The sequence below is a fragment of the Zootoca vivipara genome, chromosome 11 (assembly GCF_965207765.1).
Source record: "Zootoca vivipara chromosome 11, rZooViv2.hap1.1, whole genome shotgun sequence".
Classification (NCBI taxonomy): domain Eukaryota; kingdom Metazoa; phylum Chordata; class Lepidosauria; order Squamata; family Lacertidae; genus Zootoca; species Zootoca vivipara.
In genome coordinates this window covers 31,045,570-31,065,920 of record NC_142594.1, presented here as the reverse complement: position 1 = coordinate 31,065,920, position 20,351 = coordinate 31,045,570, and the positions used below count along the sequence as shown (strand labels likewise).

The window sequence follows — 20,351 nt, the reverse complement described above, 5'->3', positions numbered from 1 at the left end:
TCACTGGCAGGCCGCAGATTTTCCCTACTTGTTCAAAGTATTTTATTAATATCACATCAAACACGTTTCTATTTCCTTTCAACCCATTAACCCTTTGAAAGTTGCAGCCAATAAATTAGCTAATACAATTTACATAACGTTGGCTTCTTCAGTACCGTGATATAATACATTGATGTGATATTTTTGCACTGAACTTCCTCCGGAGGGCTCAGAAACAGCTCTGCAAGGTTGATTCTGTTGAGCAGAGGTGACTGTCCCAAAGTCACCCAGTCTGCTTCATAGCTGAGCTGGGATTTGAATTCTGAGATTATGTTTGGGTTGTTGTTACAAATAACCTTAAAACTGCCTTTGGATTGGTTACATACATAAAAATTGTTTTTTATTGGATTAGAGGTGGGCGAGGAGCAGAATATGACTGCAGTCTACTGCACACCTACCTTGGGAACAAGCCCCCGTTTTATACAGGGATATTTGCTTCCACATAATAATGTACAGGCTCACGATATGAGAAGTAGTGCAACAAATATCCTGTCCATCTTGAGGACAGGACTGCTGTACTGTTAACCAGTGTTATTCTAAGAATGTCAAGCAACTTCTGTTTTTATTTTTTGATTATTAAGGACAAACTAAGCATAATGCCTTTCACACAATTAGCATTTTTTTCCGGGGGTTGGGGGGAGTAAGTGGAAGGCATGGGGGCGCTGACACAGATCAGGAAAGGAGGGGGATGGGGGGGGGGTTCCTGCACTGCGATTTATTTTTTAAAAGTAATTTGCACAGGAAGCTGCCTTATACTGGCCTTATGGTCTGTCTAGCTCACTATTGCTTCACTAACTGGCGGCAGCCCCTCTCTAGGGTTTCCAGGCATGAGGCAATCTCAGCCATAACTGGAGGTGCAGGGGTTTCAACTTGGGACCTTATGCAGGCAGATCATGTGCTCCACCACCAAGTTATAGCACTTTCCCCGCATGCCTGATTGCATGAATGGTGTCTTGTCTGGTTCAGCTCTTAGAATCCAGCAGTGAAAGATTCTGGCAAGGTTGGATGACACCCTTCGCGCATCCTGCAACAAGTTGATGCTTTGGATTGCATTACATTAATGCAATTGCATTAATGCACAGTAGTAAATTCAGAGCTGTGAAAAAGAGTCATTGGGGGGGGGGTTATGAAATCCTTTCTCAAAAACAAACTAGTTGCAGCACTAGCAATGGTGGCTGCTATACTGCCAGGTCATTTTTATTTTTTATTTTACAGCATTCTTATAATTAATCTTGTGCCTTGATACAGCCTGTAGTTAAACCATGATACTGTATCTTTAAATTGTCACAGTTCGGCCATCTTTAGATGTAGCGCTGTTCCTTTAATTTTTTAGTAGACCACACCTTACTTTTCATTTAAATGCTGCAAACAGATTGAGCAAGTTAGGCAAACACAATGGGTACACTTTGACCATAAAACTATAGGTAAGCTGTCTCTGTTTGTTATAAACTGTACAATTGCCTATGTATAATTTTCTATGTAGAGATGATAAAATGTATTATAATGCTATAAGATATATGTAGGATCTTTTAATATATATTCCAGCTGATGAAGAATAAACGAAACAGGGCCTTGTCCTGGATTTGAAAATCATTTCAACTGGAATTTGTCTCATTACCTTACGCAAAAAACAGTTTGAAGGATTCATAATTAATCTCCTTCCTGGCCCGAGTTCTTGGAACCTTTTCATTTGATTTCCTGATTGCACCAAGAACTCCAATTTCTACAGAAAGCTAGATTTAAAGCAAAATGGAGTAGGAACAGCACTTTTCTAGCTTGCAGCACCAGTGTCAACCCCCCTGAGTTAATTTGCTAAGGAAAAAAAATCCATATCCTGTGGGAACTAGGGAAGGGATTTAACTCAGTGGTAGAGCAAAGGCCTTGCATGCAAAAGGTTCTGGGTTCAGTCCCCGGCATCTCCAGGTAGGGCTGGAAACAGTGGCGGACCTTGGGGTCTCAAATTTCACAGCGCCCTGCGCGACACCAAAATCCGCCCCCCGTCCGCTTCTCGTCCTCCATTCTAAATAATAGTTGTGACATCCCCTGCAGTGCCTCCGATGCTTGGCGCCCAGTGCTGCTGAACTGGTTGCGCTCCCCTAAATCCGCCTCTGCTGGGAAGTTCAGTTGTTAGAAACATTGGAAAGCTACTTCCTGTCAGCATCGACAATGCTGAGCTAGAAGGACTAATGGTCTGACCCCACTATAAGGCTGTTTCTTGTGTTCATGACTGAGCGCCGTAGCGCTTTTGACAGCATACCCCAGCACCTAACCCAGCCCTTTGGTTTGCTTGTTCTAGCCGCCGCCTACACAAACTGGGCGTGTCAAAGATCACCCAGGTGGACTTCTTGCCTCGGGAAGTGGTGTCCTATTCCAAGGAGACGCAGACGCCTTTGTCTACTCATCGATCTGAAGGTAAAGCAGCTACCATTTCTTCCGTGGCATTCGAGGTGTTTGGAGTGAAGGGAAAAAAGCTCACTTTGATCAGTGATCACTTTAATATCGCACACCATAAAGGTGATTAGAAAGTGAAAAAGAAAGTGAAAGGCATATCAAGCTTTCTGTTACAAGGAAGTAATTGGTATGTGATTTGGAGGGTGGTCTCTTTTGCAGTAAAAGCTTCCAGCTTCAGGAAAAGTTACCGCTTCTTGGAAGCCGTTTCAGTCAACTGTGGTGGAGTTCCTGAGCTGGGAGGCTATTTCTGACATGTATCTCCTCCATTTTTACTATTTAGTTTTGTTTATGTCTCATGTGTGCTCCTGTGTGGAGTTTTTAAAGTGTTTTATTTGTTGTTTTCTTTCGAATATGGCCTGTGGACTAGCCCACTAAATGTGATTATTTTGTGTTGTTTTACTCTATGTCACATTTGACCTCTCGGGAGAAGGAGAGTGGAAGGTTTATTAGTGGCAGACACGGTAACATGGTTGTCGTCCTACTGAATGTGCTTCAGATGGAGTTAGTTCACATTGACAACAATAATATATATAACTGTATTATTCATAGCAACCTATATGACTTAGGAATTGCGTCAGGCTGTCGTCTTGGTTTTGTCTTCAAGGAAATCATTTTTTTCATTCCAAGAGCAACACGTGTTTGTACAATACACTGGATTTGTTGAGATTTTAGCAGTAGCCGGTCCTCATGATCAGTTGAGTTTGTTCCCAGGTTAGCGTGCATGGGATTGCAACTTTAACCTCCAGGTTAACTCAGCACTCTAATGCTGTTCAGATGTTCAAAAACACATGGCGATAATTGTGTGAGAGTGTGAGCATCCTCTGGCATATCCCCACACTCTGTGCCCTTCCTGATCCTGTCAAGTGGTTGGAAGGTGGATCTTCAGTGGGGCAGCCTTCCACATGCCCACACAAGCTCTGTGAGCATGAAGAAGCCTTGAGTGCTCAGGATTTCATCCTACTTATGCCCATTTGGTAGCCTCAACCTATAGATGGCACTGGGGCGTGGATCACACAGGGTGCAGCGGTGGCAGTGTGGGAGTGAGGGGCAAGTGCTCTTGGCCTCATTCTCCTCCCTTGCGTCACCCCTCCAAATACCACTTGCTTCTGAAGACTTGAATAGGGTTTTGTGAAAATGGCATTTCTGCCTATAAGACTCAAACCGATCCAAAGTCTTTTGATTAGATGGAGAGAAGGCTGCAACTGCTTTTAGATGTTTTGTTTTGATTTGTTTTTAAGAGTGCCTTGAATGTTTTAGAAAGCTTTTGCTTTGTTTCTGTTTTGGGATGCCATATATTTGCTGCCCTGGGCTCGAGGGAAGGCAGGATATACAATACATTCAATAAATAATAATAAAATAAAAAATAGATCTGCAGTGCAATAAGCTCTTTATTTTCAGCAGTTTTCTGGTGGCTCACAAGCTAAAATGGAGACATGTCTTAGAAAATCTGTCTTGTTTCATTATTGTGTATACGCTGGAGGTGTGGAGGCTGGCTGGCTGGCTGGCTGGCTGGCAGTTAGTTTCTAAACAAGTAGTTGAGTCATCAAGAAGACATATCATTTTCCCCCACTTTCTTTTTTTGGTCTATTCAGCATCCTACTTCTTTCCACGGAATAATGCATTTTTTGTTGGAAAACCTGCAACTTCCTTTATTTGAGGGGAAGAAATGACATGTCATTTTTGGCTTGGTGTACAATTTGTGATGCTGTAGATATGCTCTTGACCTCACTGTTCATTCAAAATGCCTGAGACACAGAGGTCACATTGTGATTGTAACACGGATATTTCTGAAAAGGCTCCTTTCTCCCACCAGCAAATCATCATCTACACACCATAACAAGTAGGAACACTTGTCCTTGTGGATCATGGCGTCCTGTTGCAAGTCTCCAAGACCTTCCCAGTATTGTATGAGATGGACTGATGACCTGACTCAACAAGGCATCTTTCTGTGTTCCCTGACCATTGGCCCTGCTGGCTGGGAGAGTTAAAGACCCACAACATCTGGAGGGCAATACTTCAGGGAAAGCTGAACAAATCATTTAGAGCATTCATATAATTACTGAATTGATGTGCCTTCTGAAGTAGCCTTTATTTTATCTGCCGTTCAAGGTAATTACCATAATGGGTTAGCAAAGCAGAATAAATATTTGGAGCAGGTATGGGGCATCTGCCCCCCCAGATGTTGCTGGACTAAAACTCCTGTTGTTGTTGTTGTTGTTGTTGTTGTTGTTGTTGTTGTTGTTGTTGTTGTATTTATTAAATTTGTGTACCGCACTTTACCCATAGGTCACAGGGCGGTCCACAACACAAAATTACAATATAAAAAACACAGAATACTTAAGAACAATAAAAACAGAAACAATCTCATAAACTGAGAACAATAAGAAAGAAACAATCTCATTTTGCCAAAAGATGCTTGGTTCATCAAGGAGTTATATTACTGCTCCCCATCATTCCTGATCATGGGCTATGTTCCCTGGAGAGGATGTATTGGAGTCTAACAACATCTGGAGGGCTAGTGGCTCCCTCTTCCTGCCTAAGACAAACTGTCGGTGCCTGAATGCTTTTCTTTTGAGGGCAAGCAGCAGCTTGGGGGACAGAGGTGGGGTGGGGGGAGATTCAGGTCAATAAACTGACAGAGCTGAAAGAATGAATTTCTTCACTTCCAGCCACATAGCACTCTCTTCCTCCCCCCCCTTAACTGAGAAAGATGGGAGATCTCATGGATAGCCAATGTTACATCTAGCTCAGTCCTCCAATAAGCTAACTTAAAAAGGTAAAGGGACCCCTGACTGTTAAGTCCAGTCGTGGATGACTCTGGGTTTGCGGCGCTCATCTCGCTTTACTGGCCGAGGGAGCCAGCGTTTGTCTGCAGACAGCTTCCAGGTCATGTGGCACAGTGCACGGAAACGCCATTTACCTTTCCGCCAGAGTGGTACCTGTTTATCTGCTTGCACTTTGACGTGATTTTGAACTGCTAGGTTGGCAGGAGCAGAGACCGAGCAACGGGAGCTCGCCCTGTCGCGGGGATTCAAACCGCCGATCTTCTGATCGGAAAGCCCTAGGCTCTGTGGTTTAGACCACAGTGCCACCCGCGTCCAATCAGCTAACTTACTGCTTAACATTAGTTACAGGTAGGTAGCCGTGTTGGTCTGACGCAGTCAAAACAAAATAAAAAAAATCCTTCCAGTAGCACCTTAGAGACCAACTAAGTTTGTCATAGGTATGAGCTTTCGTGTGCATGCACACTTCTTCAGGTGTATTTGAAGAAGTGTGCATGCACACGAAAGCTCATACCTATGACAAACTTAGTTGGTCTCTAAAGTGCTACTGGAAGGATTTTTTAATTTTGTTTTGACTGCTTAACATTTGTTCTTGCTGCCTATTGATGTAATAAAATAGCGATGTAATTCTATTTGTTGCGGAAGTAATCTAAAACCCAAGTGCAAGACTGGGTGTGAAACAGCAGAATTTGCCTTAAGAAATGGTACAAGCATATGCTTCTCTTTCGAAACATGGAATTTTTTTTGAGGAGTTTGTTTTATTCTTTACTCCAGAAACTTACAAAGAGTACCCTCTAGTGGTGTATGTAAAAACTGATATTGTGGTGGAGGAGGCGATCAGGGGAAACTGACTAGGCATGGGAGCCGTTCTGAAAATGGAAGCACAGCATTGTCCCAACTATTTAAGGGCGGGGAGCAATTTTAATGGCAAAAGGAGCAGATGCACGAGAAGAATATAGTCATTCACTTAACCTGTGGCTCACATGGGTGAGGAGTGGCCGTGCCTTCCTCTTGCCTAGTAAACGACTTCTTAAAGGGCAGCTCTGTTAGATCTGTTGTTCCAGAAGGAGAGAGAGAGAAAGAGAGCGCTCTACAAATAATCTTGTGGTATTTTAAAAGACAAATACATTTATTAAGACATAAGCTTTTGTTGTTACAATACCGTACATGCATTCTCTCTGACACAATGAGAATTTATTATGCTATTCTTGAAAGGGAATTGGACAACTTCATAGAGGTAGACAGCTCTATCCATGACAATTTGGCAGTACAGTGGTACCTCTGGTTAAGAACTTAATTTGTTCCGGAGGTCCGTTCTTAACCTGAAACTGTTCTTAACCTGAGACACCACTTTAGCTAATGGGGCCTCCTGCTGCCGCCGCGCCGCCGGAGCATGATTTCTGTTCTCATCCTGAAGCAAAGTTCTTAACCTGAGGTACTATTTCTGGGTTAGCGGCGTTTGTAACTTGAAGCGTTTGTAACCTGAGGTACCACTGTATAGCAGAGGAGGGGAAAGCTGTGACCCTCCGGGTGTTGTTGAACTCCAGCTCCCATCAGCCCCAGGCAGCTTGGTCAGGGATGATGGGAGTTGGAGTCCAACAACATATAGGAACCTATAGGTTCCCCAGCCCTGCAGCTCAGCTTTAATGCACATCCAAAGGCATTGTGCTTCTGAAGACCACTTTGGGGGCAGAAAGGATGCTGGTCAATTATGTATCCTTAGGGTGAGCCAGCTGGCCTCTTCTTATGTTGCCTTGCTCTGCGTAACAGTTATTTATCTGTCTTGTCAGACCTTCCCACCCTGTGCCTGGCTTCCGCCACCAGGGCTTTTTAGAAAGGCATCTGTCTGATCTAGTCCCCCCTCCACCATGTTTATTTCTTATGTTTCCATTTTAATGGTTGTTTTGGAAATGATGGTGGCTTAGGCTTTGTACATAAATGTTCTGATCTTATGACTGGAGCCAGGAATGACGATTGCGAGGTATTTTAATATTGTGTAATGTTTGGATGTAACAGTTTCTTTTGAAATTAGGCAGGATATACATTTTTAAAACAAGGGGGGTTAATTGAATAAATGTATCACAGCCTTCCTCTATTATTTGTTTATTATAAGATTTCTTAGTAACTTTCACAGTGAAACAAACATAGAAAATTTGCACTGAATCGGACCACTCACCCATTGGCTTAGTAATGTCTACACTGACTGGCAGCCTTTCTGTAGTGTTTCCAGGGGTTCTCCCAGCTGTACCTGGAGATTTTGGGGATTGAACTTGGATGCAATGCAAAGCAAATACTCTGTCACTGAGCTGCAGCCCTTCCCTAAATCAACTCACAACCGTCCTCAGAGGACTTACAGTGGTACCTTGGGTTAAGAACTTAATTCGTTTTGGAAGTCCGTTCTTAACCTGAAACTGTTCTTAACCTGAGGTACCATTTTAGCTAATGGGGCCTCCTGCTGCCGCCGCACGATTTCTGTTCTCATCCTGAAGCAAAGTTCTTAACCCGAGGAACTATTTCTGGGTTAGCGGAGTCTGTAGCCTGAAGCGTCTGTAACCCGAGGTACCATTGTATTCTTACAACAATCTTGTGAGGCCATGCTGAGAGGGAGTGATCTAGTGAGCTTTGCCTACAAACAGAGATTTGAATTCAGGTTTCCCTCATCCAAATCCAATAGCAGAATAATTAGCAGAGTTCTGGCGAACCCTCTTTCCTTAAATTTGGTCACCTTGATAGCTGCCATGTATCAATGCTCCTATATAGAAATACTTTTGTGGTTCATTATTCTGTGTCCCACTATCCATTTCCTCCCTCTGTTCAAAGTTACATTTCAATCCAGTCCCCTTTTAGAATAACAAACCTAAGATTTCTTAATATTTGTGTGACACTCTCCCCCATTAAATAGCTATTTCTTATAGCGTGAAGTGTGCACTAGGAATTGGCTATAACTCCATTAACTGAATTGATCAGAATGACAGGGGTACTGTAGTTATTGATGCATTAGCTGCATCGATATGTATAAATGCCAGCTGTTTGGAGTATCAGTCAACAAGCATCATTCCATAAAAAGGTCCAGAATTCAGCATGGAGAGTCACTCCCACAAATGTGCAATAATATACTTGTTGGATGAGGGGGAAAATGCTGCTGTCAAGCAAAGGGAACCCAAATAAGCATCATGCAAGGAAGTAGGCGTGACAGCATCTCGTTCTCTAAAACACATTCTGAGAGGCCTACCTGCTTGACGACACTCTTGAGATTATTCTCTGTGTGACTGGAGGTTTGATTTAATCTTCCTGCACAGGTGGGCACAGTCTGGCATGTGCCCATTTGCACTTTAATTGAGATTCCTGCATTGCAGGGGGTTGGACTAGATGCCCATCGGAGGTCCTTTCCAACTCTACAGTTCTAGGATTCTTTGATTCTTCCACTTCTTGTTGATGATGAGTCTTTTGCTTATATGGCGAACCCTTCCCCCCCCCCACACACACACCAGAGAGCTCTGTCATTATGTCCTAGGGAGTAGATTCGGCCTCCCCACAGGGTGGTTATCAATCCGATCGTTAAGTCTGGCATCCCAGTTCAAAGCATTAAACCCAATGAGCTTCTGGGACACCTGGTGACAATTGGCCCCAAACACGAGTTAATGGCCTTGACCTCAGGGTCTCATAACTAGCTGCAAGCCATTTCTGCTGTGCCTTTGCCCTCATCCTCGCATCCTGACATCTGAAACCAGCATTGTGCTGCGTTATTCGGAGGGGGAGTCTCATGACACCTGTATGCAAATAGAACCCCAGCTGGGGAAGGGAAAGCATTTTCTTTCTTTGCCGAGAAAGCGCCCAGCATGTCTGCACCATCAGTAGCTCACATGTCAAACTATTCTTTTAACACGATATGAATGAGAGCGTGGTAGTTTCATCTCTGACGTGCCGCATGTATGCATCAGTGTAATAGCTGCTGCAGGAAGATTTCTTCTGGGTTCTTGAAAAAGAAATATTCCAAGACCACTTAATATTTAAAGATCTCTTAAAGGTAAAGGGACCCCTGACCATTAGGTCCAGTCGTGACCGACTCTGGGGTTGCGCTCATCTCATCTCTTAGTGGTATGCAAAAATGCAATGTATAAACAATAAAGCATTATCGTAAGAGCAGAGTTGAAAACATCAAAGGACCAAAATAATATTATATGGGCTGTAATAACAGGGTCCAAGTCTTACAGGTTAGGGAAAGCCTGGAACGCCCCCATATTTAGAAGATACCAGAAAACTGGTGGATGGTGCTTCACATATTGTGGAAGGAAGGGCATTCCAGAGTCCAGGGGCAATAGTGGGAAGTGCCTGTTTGGGGGGAACTGCTCTGTGATATTCTGTCGGATGCCACTGATATTCTGCAGTGCCACAAGTATAATCTCCCTAGATGATATAAGCAATCTTACACATCTGTATATGGGCAAGTTTTCCTGGGCTTCTGATGTAAGTAACAAGAGTTTAAATGTGGCTAGTAGCTAACTGGCAGCCTAAGGGCAGGGATAACATGTATGTATCAAGGTGACAGGAAAGGTGAGACCAGCTAAACCAGAAGTCGTGCTTCCATTCTAAACACTCCAAGGTTAGGGCAAGGAGTCCGGAGCTTCCTGGCCTATTAGGCTGTTCCCATCATTTCCTTACAAGATCCATTTTATTTCACTTCTGGATGTTTTTCCCAGTCTCTCACATATATAAACTTGGGTTTGATGCCTTGGTCTTATAGGATGTTTTATTTTCGATCTATCTAATTTATATACCACCCTTCATCTGAAGATTATCAGAGCGGATTACAAAATAAAAATATAGCTCAGTAGGAAAAAACACTCCAAAGGATCCAATAGGTTCTCATACCCCAAAATATATTCTAGTAATGTAACCACTGTACACCAGAAATCCTTTGCTTTACAACATTTCCACCTGATGCGGACAAAGTTTCTCTTGCCCCCCACTCCTGCAGTGTTACTCCACATAGTGCTTTTTGATGACAGGGACTATTATGATGTCCAATTGCCTCTGACCACACCATTGCAATCCTTGAGAAGCCCCTCAATCATTACTACGCTTCCTCCCGGTGTATCTGGTGGTTGTGCGTCCCCACCTGCATCCCCGCCACAAGGACTTGAGGGATGTGTTTTCTCGCCGATGTCCATGGTACAGACCAAACTCCGCAAGCTACCTAGTATGAAGAAAATGCATTGGCTCAAACTGCTGTCCAAGCTGGCAAGGAACTTTCTAGACGGAGCTTATATTGTAATGGAGGTAAGCATCCGAGATGGACAAGTTCATATACTGGATTGATTTGTAATTCTGAATCTCAACAACAGCCTTCCTGTTCTTCACTTAAACTCCCATTTTACATGGGCTCCTTGGAATTTTTAAGGATGTGAACTGGGCTAGAATGAGGAGTAAGAGAATACGTGTCTCTTAGGCCTCATTGTAGCTCGCTTCATGTACTTAATGTTATCATTAGGGCAAATGGATATGTGCAACTGAGCCAGCTGAAAAGGCTTATGTCCTACAGCTCGGTAGCATGAGTTCTATAGCTCAAAAATGGCTTAGGGAAATAGCCCTGGTTTTTCACAGAGGCTTAATAGTTTCCTCAAATTGACTCATTAACAGAAGAGGCCACCTGCCCCAAATGATAGTAGAGGCTCCCTCCTATATATAACATATTCTTGGTCATATTGAGGAAATGCCAGCTTTCTGTCCCCACTATTAAAGTGTTTACTAATTCATTTCCCCCCCACAAGGACCTGAAAATAAATTCTGTTCTTCCAATTGTATTTTATAATGGCAATATGGCATTACTCTGATGTAATTAATATCAACATAAGATGGGAAGAACACAAAATGATATTTTTTAAGGGGAAAAAAATCAGATATTAAATGTGATAGTCTCAAAAAATGTCCTGTTTAATAAATCTTTAATCTGGCTATTCCATTAGTACCCTATTACTTGTACATGTCATTTACACAATTGTTTTTGACAGATGAAAGTCACTGTGCAAAGATTCTCTCCTCTCATTCTTAGATGGTTAAAGCTTTCTAGCGAAATCACCCACGTGTTTAAATCTATAATTGTTTATGTGTTCACTTGGCAGTAAAGTCATGTTGAACTCAGTGGGAATTTTCTTCTGCTTTACTTCTGAATCAGCACACATGACAACCGACATATACACACAATAACTGTGTTTTGGTAATGTTTCTTTTTCATAAAACCACACTGTTACACTTACGGTACTTTTATAATATTATTATTAAAAAAATATTAGTTTAATTTTTGCCCTTAAGTGCCGCTTACACAATAAAACAGAATAACAAATGCATAAAAACAACAGTGCACAAAAAAGTAAAATGCTCAATGATATATTTAAAAGAAACAAGGCCTACCCACCCCACTTAAATGAGCCTGAACAAAAACCCCAAACATGTCTAACTAACCTGCTGATTAAAATCTATAAGCATGGGTAATTTTTAAAAAAACAGCTTTTGCCTGGCACCTAAAGACAGACAGCAATGGCATCAGCCATGCTTTTCCTATTGGGAAACATTCCACAAACAGGGAGCCACCATTGAAAATGCCTGTTCTCATGTGTATTCTACACTTGTGTATTTCAGAGTTTTATTGCTCTTTTTTTTTGAAGTATTTTTAGTACAGATTTCTTGATTTACAAAGGTATGTGCAGTGTCTTTCTCTCATATTTTCACATGTATCATTTTTGCAAATCAGTTTCATTTGTTGAGACTTGTGTCTCTTTTTTAAATGGTACAGATTTTTGGCCTTAGCAACGCTGCTGGCTGTTTTTACCTACATGGTTCTTGATTGCCCTAAACCAGGAGTAGCTAACCTGTGGACCTCCAGGTGTTGATAGACTACAACTCCCATCACCCTTGGCCATTGGCCTTCCCATCAGGGGCTGAAGGGTGTTGGAGTCCATTGATGTCTGGAGTACTACAGGTTCCCCACCTGTCATCAGAAAACCTAAAAATAGATGGATGCCCCAATTCCAGTTGACAGTTATAAGCAGTGCTTAATTTTTTCCTTAATTTTATTTCTAAAAAATGTGCCAGTACTGAGTACCTTTGAGTACACCCAGAAAAAGCACTGGTTATAAGCTGCCATCCATACAGAAAGCTGTCTAATATAAAAGGTTCGGTCATGATGCATCTTTGCTGTAGAACACAAATTAATCACAATTTCAATCTTTTCTCCTGTCCTCCTATTTAAGAGAAAGAGTGTTGTCCTCTGCATCCCGGATCAGTTATGTCAGCTGAAAAACAGTGCCTTCTTCATTAGCAACTGCTTTTATCAATCTGCTGAATAGCAGTCTCTTCCCAGGGACTGGCCACATCTTGCAATAATTTTTATATAAGTATTACAGCACAGTAAACATGATACTCATAGTAATTCCTGAACTCCCCCCCCTCCCTCCGGCATCTCCATGTAACCAAAGGCGTTTGTGCTGTTATTAGTTTTGACAAACTGGATTGTACCTCGGCCATTGTTAAGTCGTTCTATCTGCCCTACCCCCGCAACTCGCCGAGAGACAAAGAATTTTTAATGAATTTAATTAAAACTTTATGTGGTTCCTGGAGTAAAGCTCCAGCTGCTTGGCCATTCTTTTTGGATGAAGGAAAGTTTCTTTAATGCATAATGATGTGTTTTATATGAGATATGTTTCAACCTCCTTCCTAGTACCCTTAGGTTGTTTTCCATTCTGTATCACACTGGCGGAATAGTTTATAAAGAGTCTCTTTAACATCTTGGTTAAGTGCAAAGCACAAATCAGTATGCTAAGTATATTATCAACAGCAGCTACTTTTGGGGGCAAGCGGGCCGGCAATCCACCACTTGTCTTGTCAGCTGCCAGAATCAAAACCATATATTTTCATCAATGGCTTTTCATGAATATTTTTCATGAATATTTTCATGAATGGCAGTCTCATGTTTCTGATATGGCTTCTGGATTGGAACTTGGTGGGTCCGAATCTGTTTGGGGCTTGAATTGTGGACGATATGGAATTTTATTGGGGGAAATCAAAGTAAAACCATAAGAACATAAGATGAGAACATAAGATCAGACCAGTGGCCCATCTAGTCCAGCACCCTGCTTTTGAAGCAGCCAGCCAGGTGCTTCTGGGAAATATGCAAGCAGAACTGAAGCTCAAGAGCCCTCTCCCCGCTTGCAGTTTTCAGAAAACCTAGGACTAAGGTGAAACTGTGAAGCTCCCTGGTTATTTTTGCTATTGGAGGCTGCATGTTGTTTAAGCAATCTTGTTATATGTATAGTATTGAAATTTGGTTGGTGTTCCCCCCCCCCCCATGGTATTATATTTTTGTTTTGCTATGTTACTGTTTATTCCTGCATATAAGACTACTTTTTAACCCAGGGAAATCTTCTCAAAAGTTGGGGGTTGTCTTTTACGCTGGGTTGTATTTCTTATACGGCAAGTATATCCCAAACTCTATATTTTAACTGGAAAAGTTGGGGGTCGTCTTATACGCCGGAATATACGGTAATATGAAATGGTTACTATGAAATTGTTTTTGTAGTGTTTGCTTTAAATGCAACCCTGTTTCTTTGTTGTAAACTGAAATGAGCATGATATTGTGTGTGTGTGTGTGTGTGTGTGTAGAAAAGCAGCATACAAAGAAAATGAATGAAGGAGTAGCTCCTCCCATACCCACAGCATGTCTTAAGATCTGAAAAGGCCCTGCTCCAAGTACCCTCTTTAGTAGTAGCACACTGTGCAAAGGAGGTCCTTTTCTATGTTGGCCCCCTGACCCCTCTTCTCTAAGGAGGCTTGCTTGCTTTCCAGCTGCATTACAAGCTTTTTGATACTTTTCCATTGACTTGGGCATTTTAGATTGCAGGGATTTTGAAGGATTCTCTTCTGCTTTTCAACTTTTTGCTTCTGTTTTCTATTTTCTTATGCTTGTGGTTAATTTAAAATGACTCAAACTTTAATTCACGTCGCTCTGGGGTCTTCTGATGAAATCTTTGTTTATTTACTAAGAGATAAATAAAATAAAATCGAGAGAAAACTCTTGGAAGAAGACGATGGCATGCCTCGCTTTACAACAGAGGGAAGAAAACATAGCCAGAAAGGAGATGTTACTAGTTAGCAGAAGGCTTGTTACTGTGCCTTTTAATGCATCATGTGAAATGGCTAATTAATGAAAAGAAACAAACAAAGGTGAAATGTAGGCCCAAGCCTAATTTACACGGGGTTTTATTAGCCAATGAAACACCCATAGCAAGAGCAGTGGAAGGTGGAAGGCTGGCTTTGGCTAAAGGAAGGTGTGAATTCTCAGCTGGACTGCAGTGTAAAAAGAAACATACATAGCCACATTCCTCATGTAAAACAAAGACATTTTATGGAACTATATTAATAAGACTGACGGGCAGAGAGGAGGTAGTTAGCGAGACTTCGCATTATGAGCCCATTTCCAGTCTCGCTGCTTCCTCTGGTTCCTTCTTCATGCTTTCCCACCAACTTCCAGCTGTGTCTGAAAAAACGGGCGAGTGCTGAGATTGCGAATGCTTTGGTAGTTGTTTGCATTAAAGGTAAAGGGACCCCTGACCGTTAGGTCCAATTACGGACGACTCTGGGGTTGCGACGCTCATCTCGCTTTTGGCTGAGAGAGCCGGCATACAGCTTCCGGGTCATGTGGCCAGCATGACTAAGCCACTTCTGGCGAACCAGAGCAGAACGCCGTTTACCTTCCCGCCAGAGCGGTACCTATTTATCTACTTGTACTTTGACGTGCTTTCAAACTGCTAGGTTGGTAGGAGCAGGGACCGAGCAACAGGAGCTCACCTCGTCGCGGGGATTCGAACCGTCAACCTTCTGACTTACCCTAGGCTCTGTGGTTCAGACCACAGCACCACCCGCGTCCCATTTGTTTGCATTAGTGTGGAATAATTCCCTATCCCATACAGGGATTACAGTGGTACCTCGGTTTACAAACACAATTGGTTCCGAAAGTCTGTACAGTGGTACCTCGGTTCATGAACACAATTTGTTCCGGAAGTCTGTTCATAAACCGAAGCGTTCATAAACCGAAGCAAACTTTCCCATTGAAAATAATGGAAAGTGGATTAATCCGTTCCAGGTGATGAAAAAGGCCCCTAAAGCAGCAATTTAACATGAATTTTTACTGTCTACCAAGAGGTTTCCGAGGCCTATGGAGGCCTCCACGGAGGCATCGTAGCGTCCGCGACTGGGACGCAGCCACGAAAGTGCTCCGATGCCTTCACGGAGGCAAACTGCGTGGAAAGGAGCCTTTCCCTGACGCAAGTGCCCTGTGCTGCGGCCGCGTCTCATTCAAGGCAGCTGAGAACAGCGCAGGAAACCGGGGGGTGGGTGGGTTTCCTGTGGAGAGGCGTTGCGGCAGCGCAACGGCGAAGGCCTGGCCTCGCGGAGGGGTCAAGAGAAGCGAGGCCGGGCCTTCACCGTTGCGCCCCTGCGGAGTGGAGAGGCTCGGGGTTGACAGAGGGCCTTCTCGGTAGTGGCACCTGCTCTGTGGAACGCCCTCCCAGCAGATGTCAAGGCAATAAGTAACTATTCTCCTTTCAGAAGACAGCTGAAGGAGGCCCTGTTTAGGGAAGTTTTAAATGTTTGATGCTGTACTGTTTTTAATATTTGGTTGGAAGCCGCCCAGAGTGGCTGGGGAAACCCAGCCAGATGGGTGGGGTATAAATAAATAAATAAATAAATAAATAAATAAATAAATAAATAAATAATAATTAGACAACTGGGCCAAAGCAAACATGATGAATTTTAACAAGGAGAAATGTAAAGTACTGCACTTGGGCAAAAAAAATATGAAAGGCACAAATACAGGATGGGAGACACCTGGCTTGAGAGCAGTACATGTGAAAAGGATCTAGGAGTCTTGGTAGACCACAAACTTGACATGAGTCAACAGTGTGATGCAGCAGCTAAAAAAGCCAATGCAATTCTGGGCTGCATCAATAGGAGTATAGCATCTAGATCAAGGGAAGTAATAGTACCACTGTATTCTGCTCTGGTCAGACCTCACCTGGAGTACTGTGTCCAGTTCTGGGCACCACAGTTCAAGAAGGATACTGACAAGCTGGAATGTGTCCAGAAGAGGGCAACCAGAATGGTCAAAGGCCTGGAAATGATGCCTTATGAGGAACGGCTTAGGGAGCTGGGTATGTTTAGCCTGCAGAAGAGAAGGTTAAGGGGTGATATGACAGCCATGTTCAAATATATAAAAGGATGTCATATAGAGGAGGGAGAAAGGTTGTTTTTTGCTGCTCCAGAGAAGCGGACACGGAGCAGTGGATTCAAGCTACAAGAAAGAAGATTCCACCTAAACATTGGTAAGAACTTCCTGACAGTAAGAGCTGTTTGGCAGTGGAATTTGCTGCCAAGGAGTGTGGTGGAGTCTCCTTCTTTGGAGGTCTTTAAGCAGAGGCTTGACAGCCATCTGTCAAGAATGCTTTGATGGTGTTTCCTGCTTGGCAGAGGGTTGGACTGGATGGCCCTAGTGGTCTCTTCCAACTATGATTCTATGATTCTATAGTCTGGAGGTGGCCACTGAGAAGGCCTTTCCTCTTGCACTTCTGCATTAGATGGGAGCAGGAGAAGTACGTCAGAACCAGATATGTTTGCCATGCTATAAGGGGCCCTAAAGCTTTTTCATGAGGCCCGAAGTAGCCGTAGCACGTGAGACTCGTCGTTTACAGTCTCGTGACTTTTTGTTTTACTGATTAACTGAAAGGAGTTGTGAATTTGATTGCAATAGTGATGTGGGGAAAAGGGAGTGCTTAACCCTTTCGCCCTGTCTCTTTCTCCTGTGGCTGGGTAAGCAGGGCTGTTTTTGATCAGGAAAAAATGGCTTGAGGGTAAGAATTAAGCACCTCTCCCTCCCTCCCTCCCTCCCTCCCTGCTGCTGCTGCTTCAGTCAGATTTGTAGCACCTCCCGTCCCATCCAGTGCCTGCATTTCAGCAAAACAATCACCACCAGTGACAGACTAATCATGGGGTTCCCATATCACTTGTAACATGGCCCTCACAGAACTTGACTTGATCTTTCATCTTCCTGACAAATTTCCAAGATGCAAGAAATCTCTAAGCAACTTGGAAGGAGATCCTTTCGAGAAACACATTTTGGAGAAGGATGTCAAGAGAGACTGTTATTAGGGATGCAACAGTAGCTCATGTTGTACATTTTGGGGAGGGGAAAAATAGAGAAGAATAAGGCTATCAGTGGCTACTAGTCGTGATGACTATATGCTATCTCCAGGACCAGAGGCAAGATGACTCTGAATACCAATTGCCTGGGGAACAGCTGAATAGCAGCAGAGCACTATGGGTCTCATGTCTTGCTTGCGTGCTTCCAACATTGTTGGAGCCACAATGTGGATTGGACAGATCTTTCATCCCATCAATGAAGGGATACAAGCAGCAGTGCTCATCAGATGTGACACTTCTGAGAGTGCTGCATGCCCCAGAAGTGTACTTAGTTTGTATTAAATCTGGGCTTTTAGAGTTACGACTCCAGTCCTCTGGAATATGTTTCAGAAGGCTTTCCCTAAAGCAGGTCCCAGCTGTTTATTGGATTTTAAATTGTAGAATTGTCAAACTGGTTTCTGAGGTTTAATATTTTGTCTCATCCCCCCCCCCCCCTATTGCAATATTGTGCAATATTTATAGTGTCTGGCTATAAATCTGTAATATAAATGAAATAAAAATAATTAGTGAAACAAAAATGATACTGCAAATCAAGTTTGAACCACAAAGGTCTGGCTAACGGAGAATTCAATTTCCTAGCCCATGACGCATAAGAAGGACGGAGTCAGGAGGATATCCCTTGGGGGGGGACCACATTTGGGACACAATCACTTCTTTCCTTCAGTGAGTGGGAAGGCAATACAGAAGGGCATTTTAATGTCGATAAAGAGTCAAATTCCACTGTGCCACTGTTAACATGTAGTTGTTCCCATGCAGGCTGTTTCCATTTTGATTCTGTTTATAAAGTGATGTAAAGATTATTATTGAGTGAACACTATTTGTGGGAGGGGGGGGAGAATGGTGTCCAAGACATCCTTTTGGCATGGCTTTAGACTTTTGGCTCGCATTGGATGTTAATTTGGGCAGATTGTTGCCAAATACAGGGCACAATACTGCCAAAATGAAGCACTCCAAGTTCCACTGGTTTTAATGGAAGGCAATCAATCATATGCTTCTATTTCCCATTGAAATCAGAATTGATTAGATCATGCTAACGTTTGTTCTCGACAACATGGCACCACTGCTGTTTTGCGGACTGATCTAGTGCAAACAAACAAACAAACTGTTTTATGGCTCGCAACACAATTTTTATTGGAGTTCTAAAGTTTTTTTATTTTAATGTCACAGCTTTGGCTTTTGAATTGTTTGTGCTGGCTGGGAGATTTGATCAGAAAATGAGAAGCGTTCAAGAATTCGCACACACAGCTTTAAAGCAGTAGCAGAAAAACAAACAATTCTTCTTAATCTCCCTCCCTCTCTTCCCCCCCACACTCATATGCCAAGAGCAGAAATGTTCAAAGGGCTTAATCAGGTGGGGTGGGTGATGGTTGGCTACAAGAAACACAAACTGGATTTCATTAATGCCAGCATTAGACTTCAGGAAAACGCAGCCCATGTACCAAGTTGCATAGCTGTGTAGTGAGAAGTTTATAGCAGATGACTTGGCCCTCCTCATTCACCGAAGCTTGTGGGAAAGTATGTGCTTAATGTATAAAGTATTAAATGACAGTGATCAGAGAATGCCAGGCAAAAAGTGATGTTTGTGTGAGCAGCTGTATATTTTTGATGTTACAGTTTGAAACAAAGAAGTTGATCGGTTGCAATAATGACATATTTCTTCTGCTGTGTCATTTTTATTCCCACTTATCCCAAGAAAACATAACAACTGGAGAGTTACGTCAGCGTATCAGATTTTTGTGCAAATGTTTGGTCACTCCAAGAAACCCCCTTTCCTTAACAAATCTGGCAGATGGGTCCCTTTGGCAGCAGCTGCTGGCCATGTGATTTAAAACTTCCTGTCACTATAATTGATGTGTTTTTATTCTTTCCACTTCCTGAAGCCTGATCAGAATTAAAATTGCCATTGGAATTTCCTGTCAAAGCAACTCATTTATTCGCTGGGCAGAGAGGACTGACAGTACTTTGATTGGACATTGCCTTCAGCTATTCTCGGGCAAGGAGATTGCTTCAAATTATTCTCCTTTGCGAGGTTTGACTTCCACACACACCACATCTGCAAATATATACAGATTGTCCATCATGCGGTAACCTTTCCCCCCCCACCCCCTAATGAAAACGCCACATGTAAAATGTTAATGATTTGAATATCAAACCCGGCCACCTGCTAAGGGCCCTGGCTTTTCTGTTTACTTAGAAAAACCCACTGAGCCATCAAATCGTTGTCTCCTATCAGGATGCTATATTTGTTCATGAGGCAGACACCAGGCTCCTTTTGACTTACTCTGCAGGGTTTTCGTTTTGGTAAATTTGGCCTGATACAATGAGCTTCTGACTGTTAACCGTTTTAACATGCTGAACATTCTCCGAAAATAAGCCATACCCTGAAAGTAAGCCATACCCCGAAAATAAGCCATAGTGATAGGCATACTTAATACTTAATTAAAAAAAAAACAAGACATCCCCTGAAAATAAGCCACCGTGTGTTTTTTTGAGGAAAAATAAATATAAGACGGTGTCTTATTTTTGGAGAAACACGGTATTAGTCCAGTAAGTCTTGTGTGTGCTGTGAGTTGTCCGTTTGACCAATGGTTCACTAGGGAACTATGAAGGGGGAAAGTTTCTGTCTTTTATGGCCCTATCTGCACTGTACATTCAAAGCAGTATCATACAATTTAAAACTCATGACTTCCCCCCACCCCCAAGCATCATGGGAACTGTAGTTTCTTAAGGGTGCTGAGAGTTGTTAGGAGACTCCTTATTCACAGAGCTACAATTCCCACAGTGGTTTAACAATCAATCATTTTCAGGGATCTCTGTGAACTGTAGTTT

General features: G+C 42.8%; 1 protein-coding gene across 9 annotated transcripts in view; it reads left to right on the top strand.

The window, feature by feature from the left end:
* The window catches only part of DYNC1I1 (dynein cytoplasmic 1 intermediate chain 1), a 249,924-nt gene that overhangs the window by 83,403 nt on the left and 146,170 nt on the right, over positions 1–20,351 (top strand). For all 9 annotated transcript variants that reach the window (XM_088653899.1, XM_088653900.1, XM_088653902.1 and 6 more), the window contains one exon: positions 2,336–2,451. In XM_088653899.1, coding sequence (XP_088510025.1) covers positions 2,336–2,451 — 116 coding nt within the window. The remainder of the gene's footprint in view (positions 1–2,335; positions 2,452–20,351) is intronic.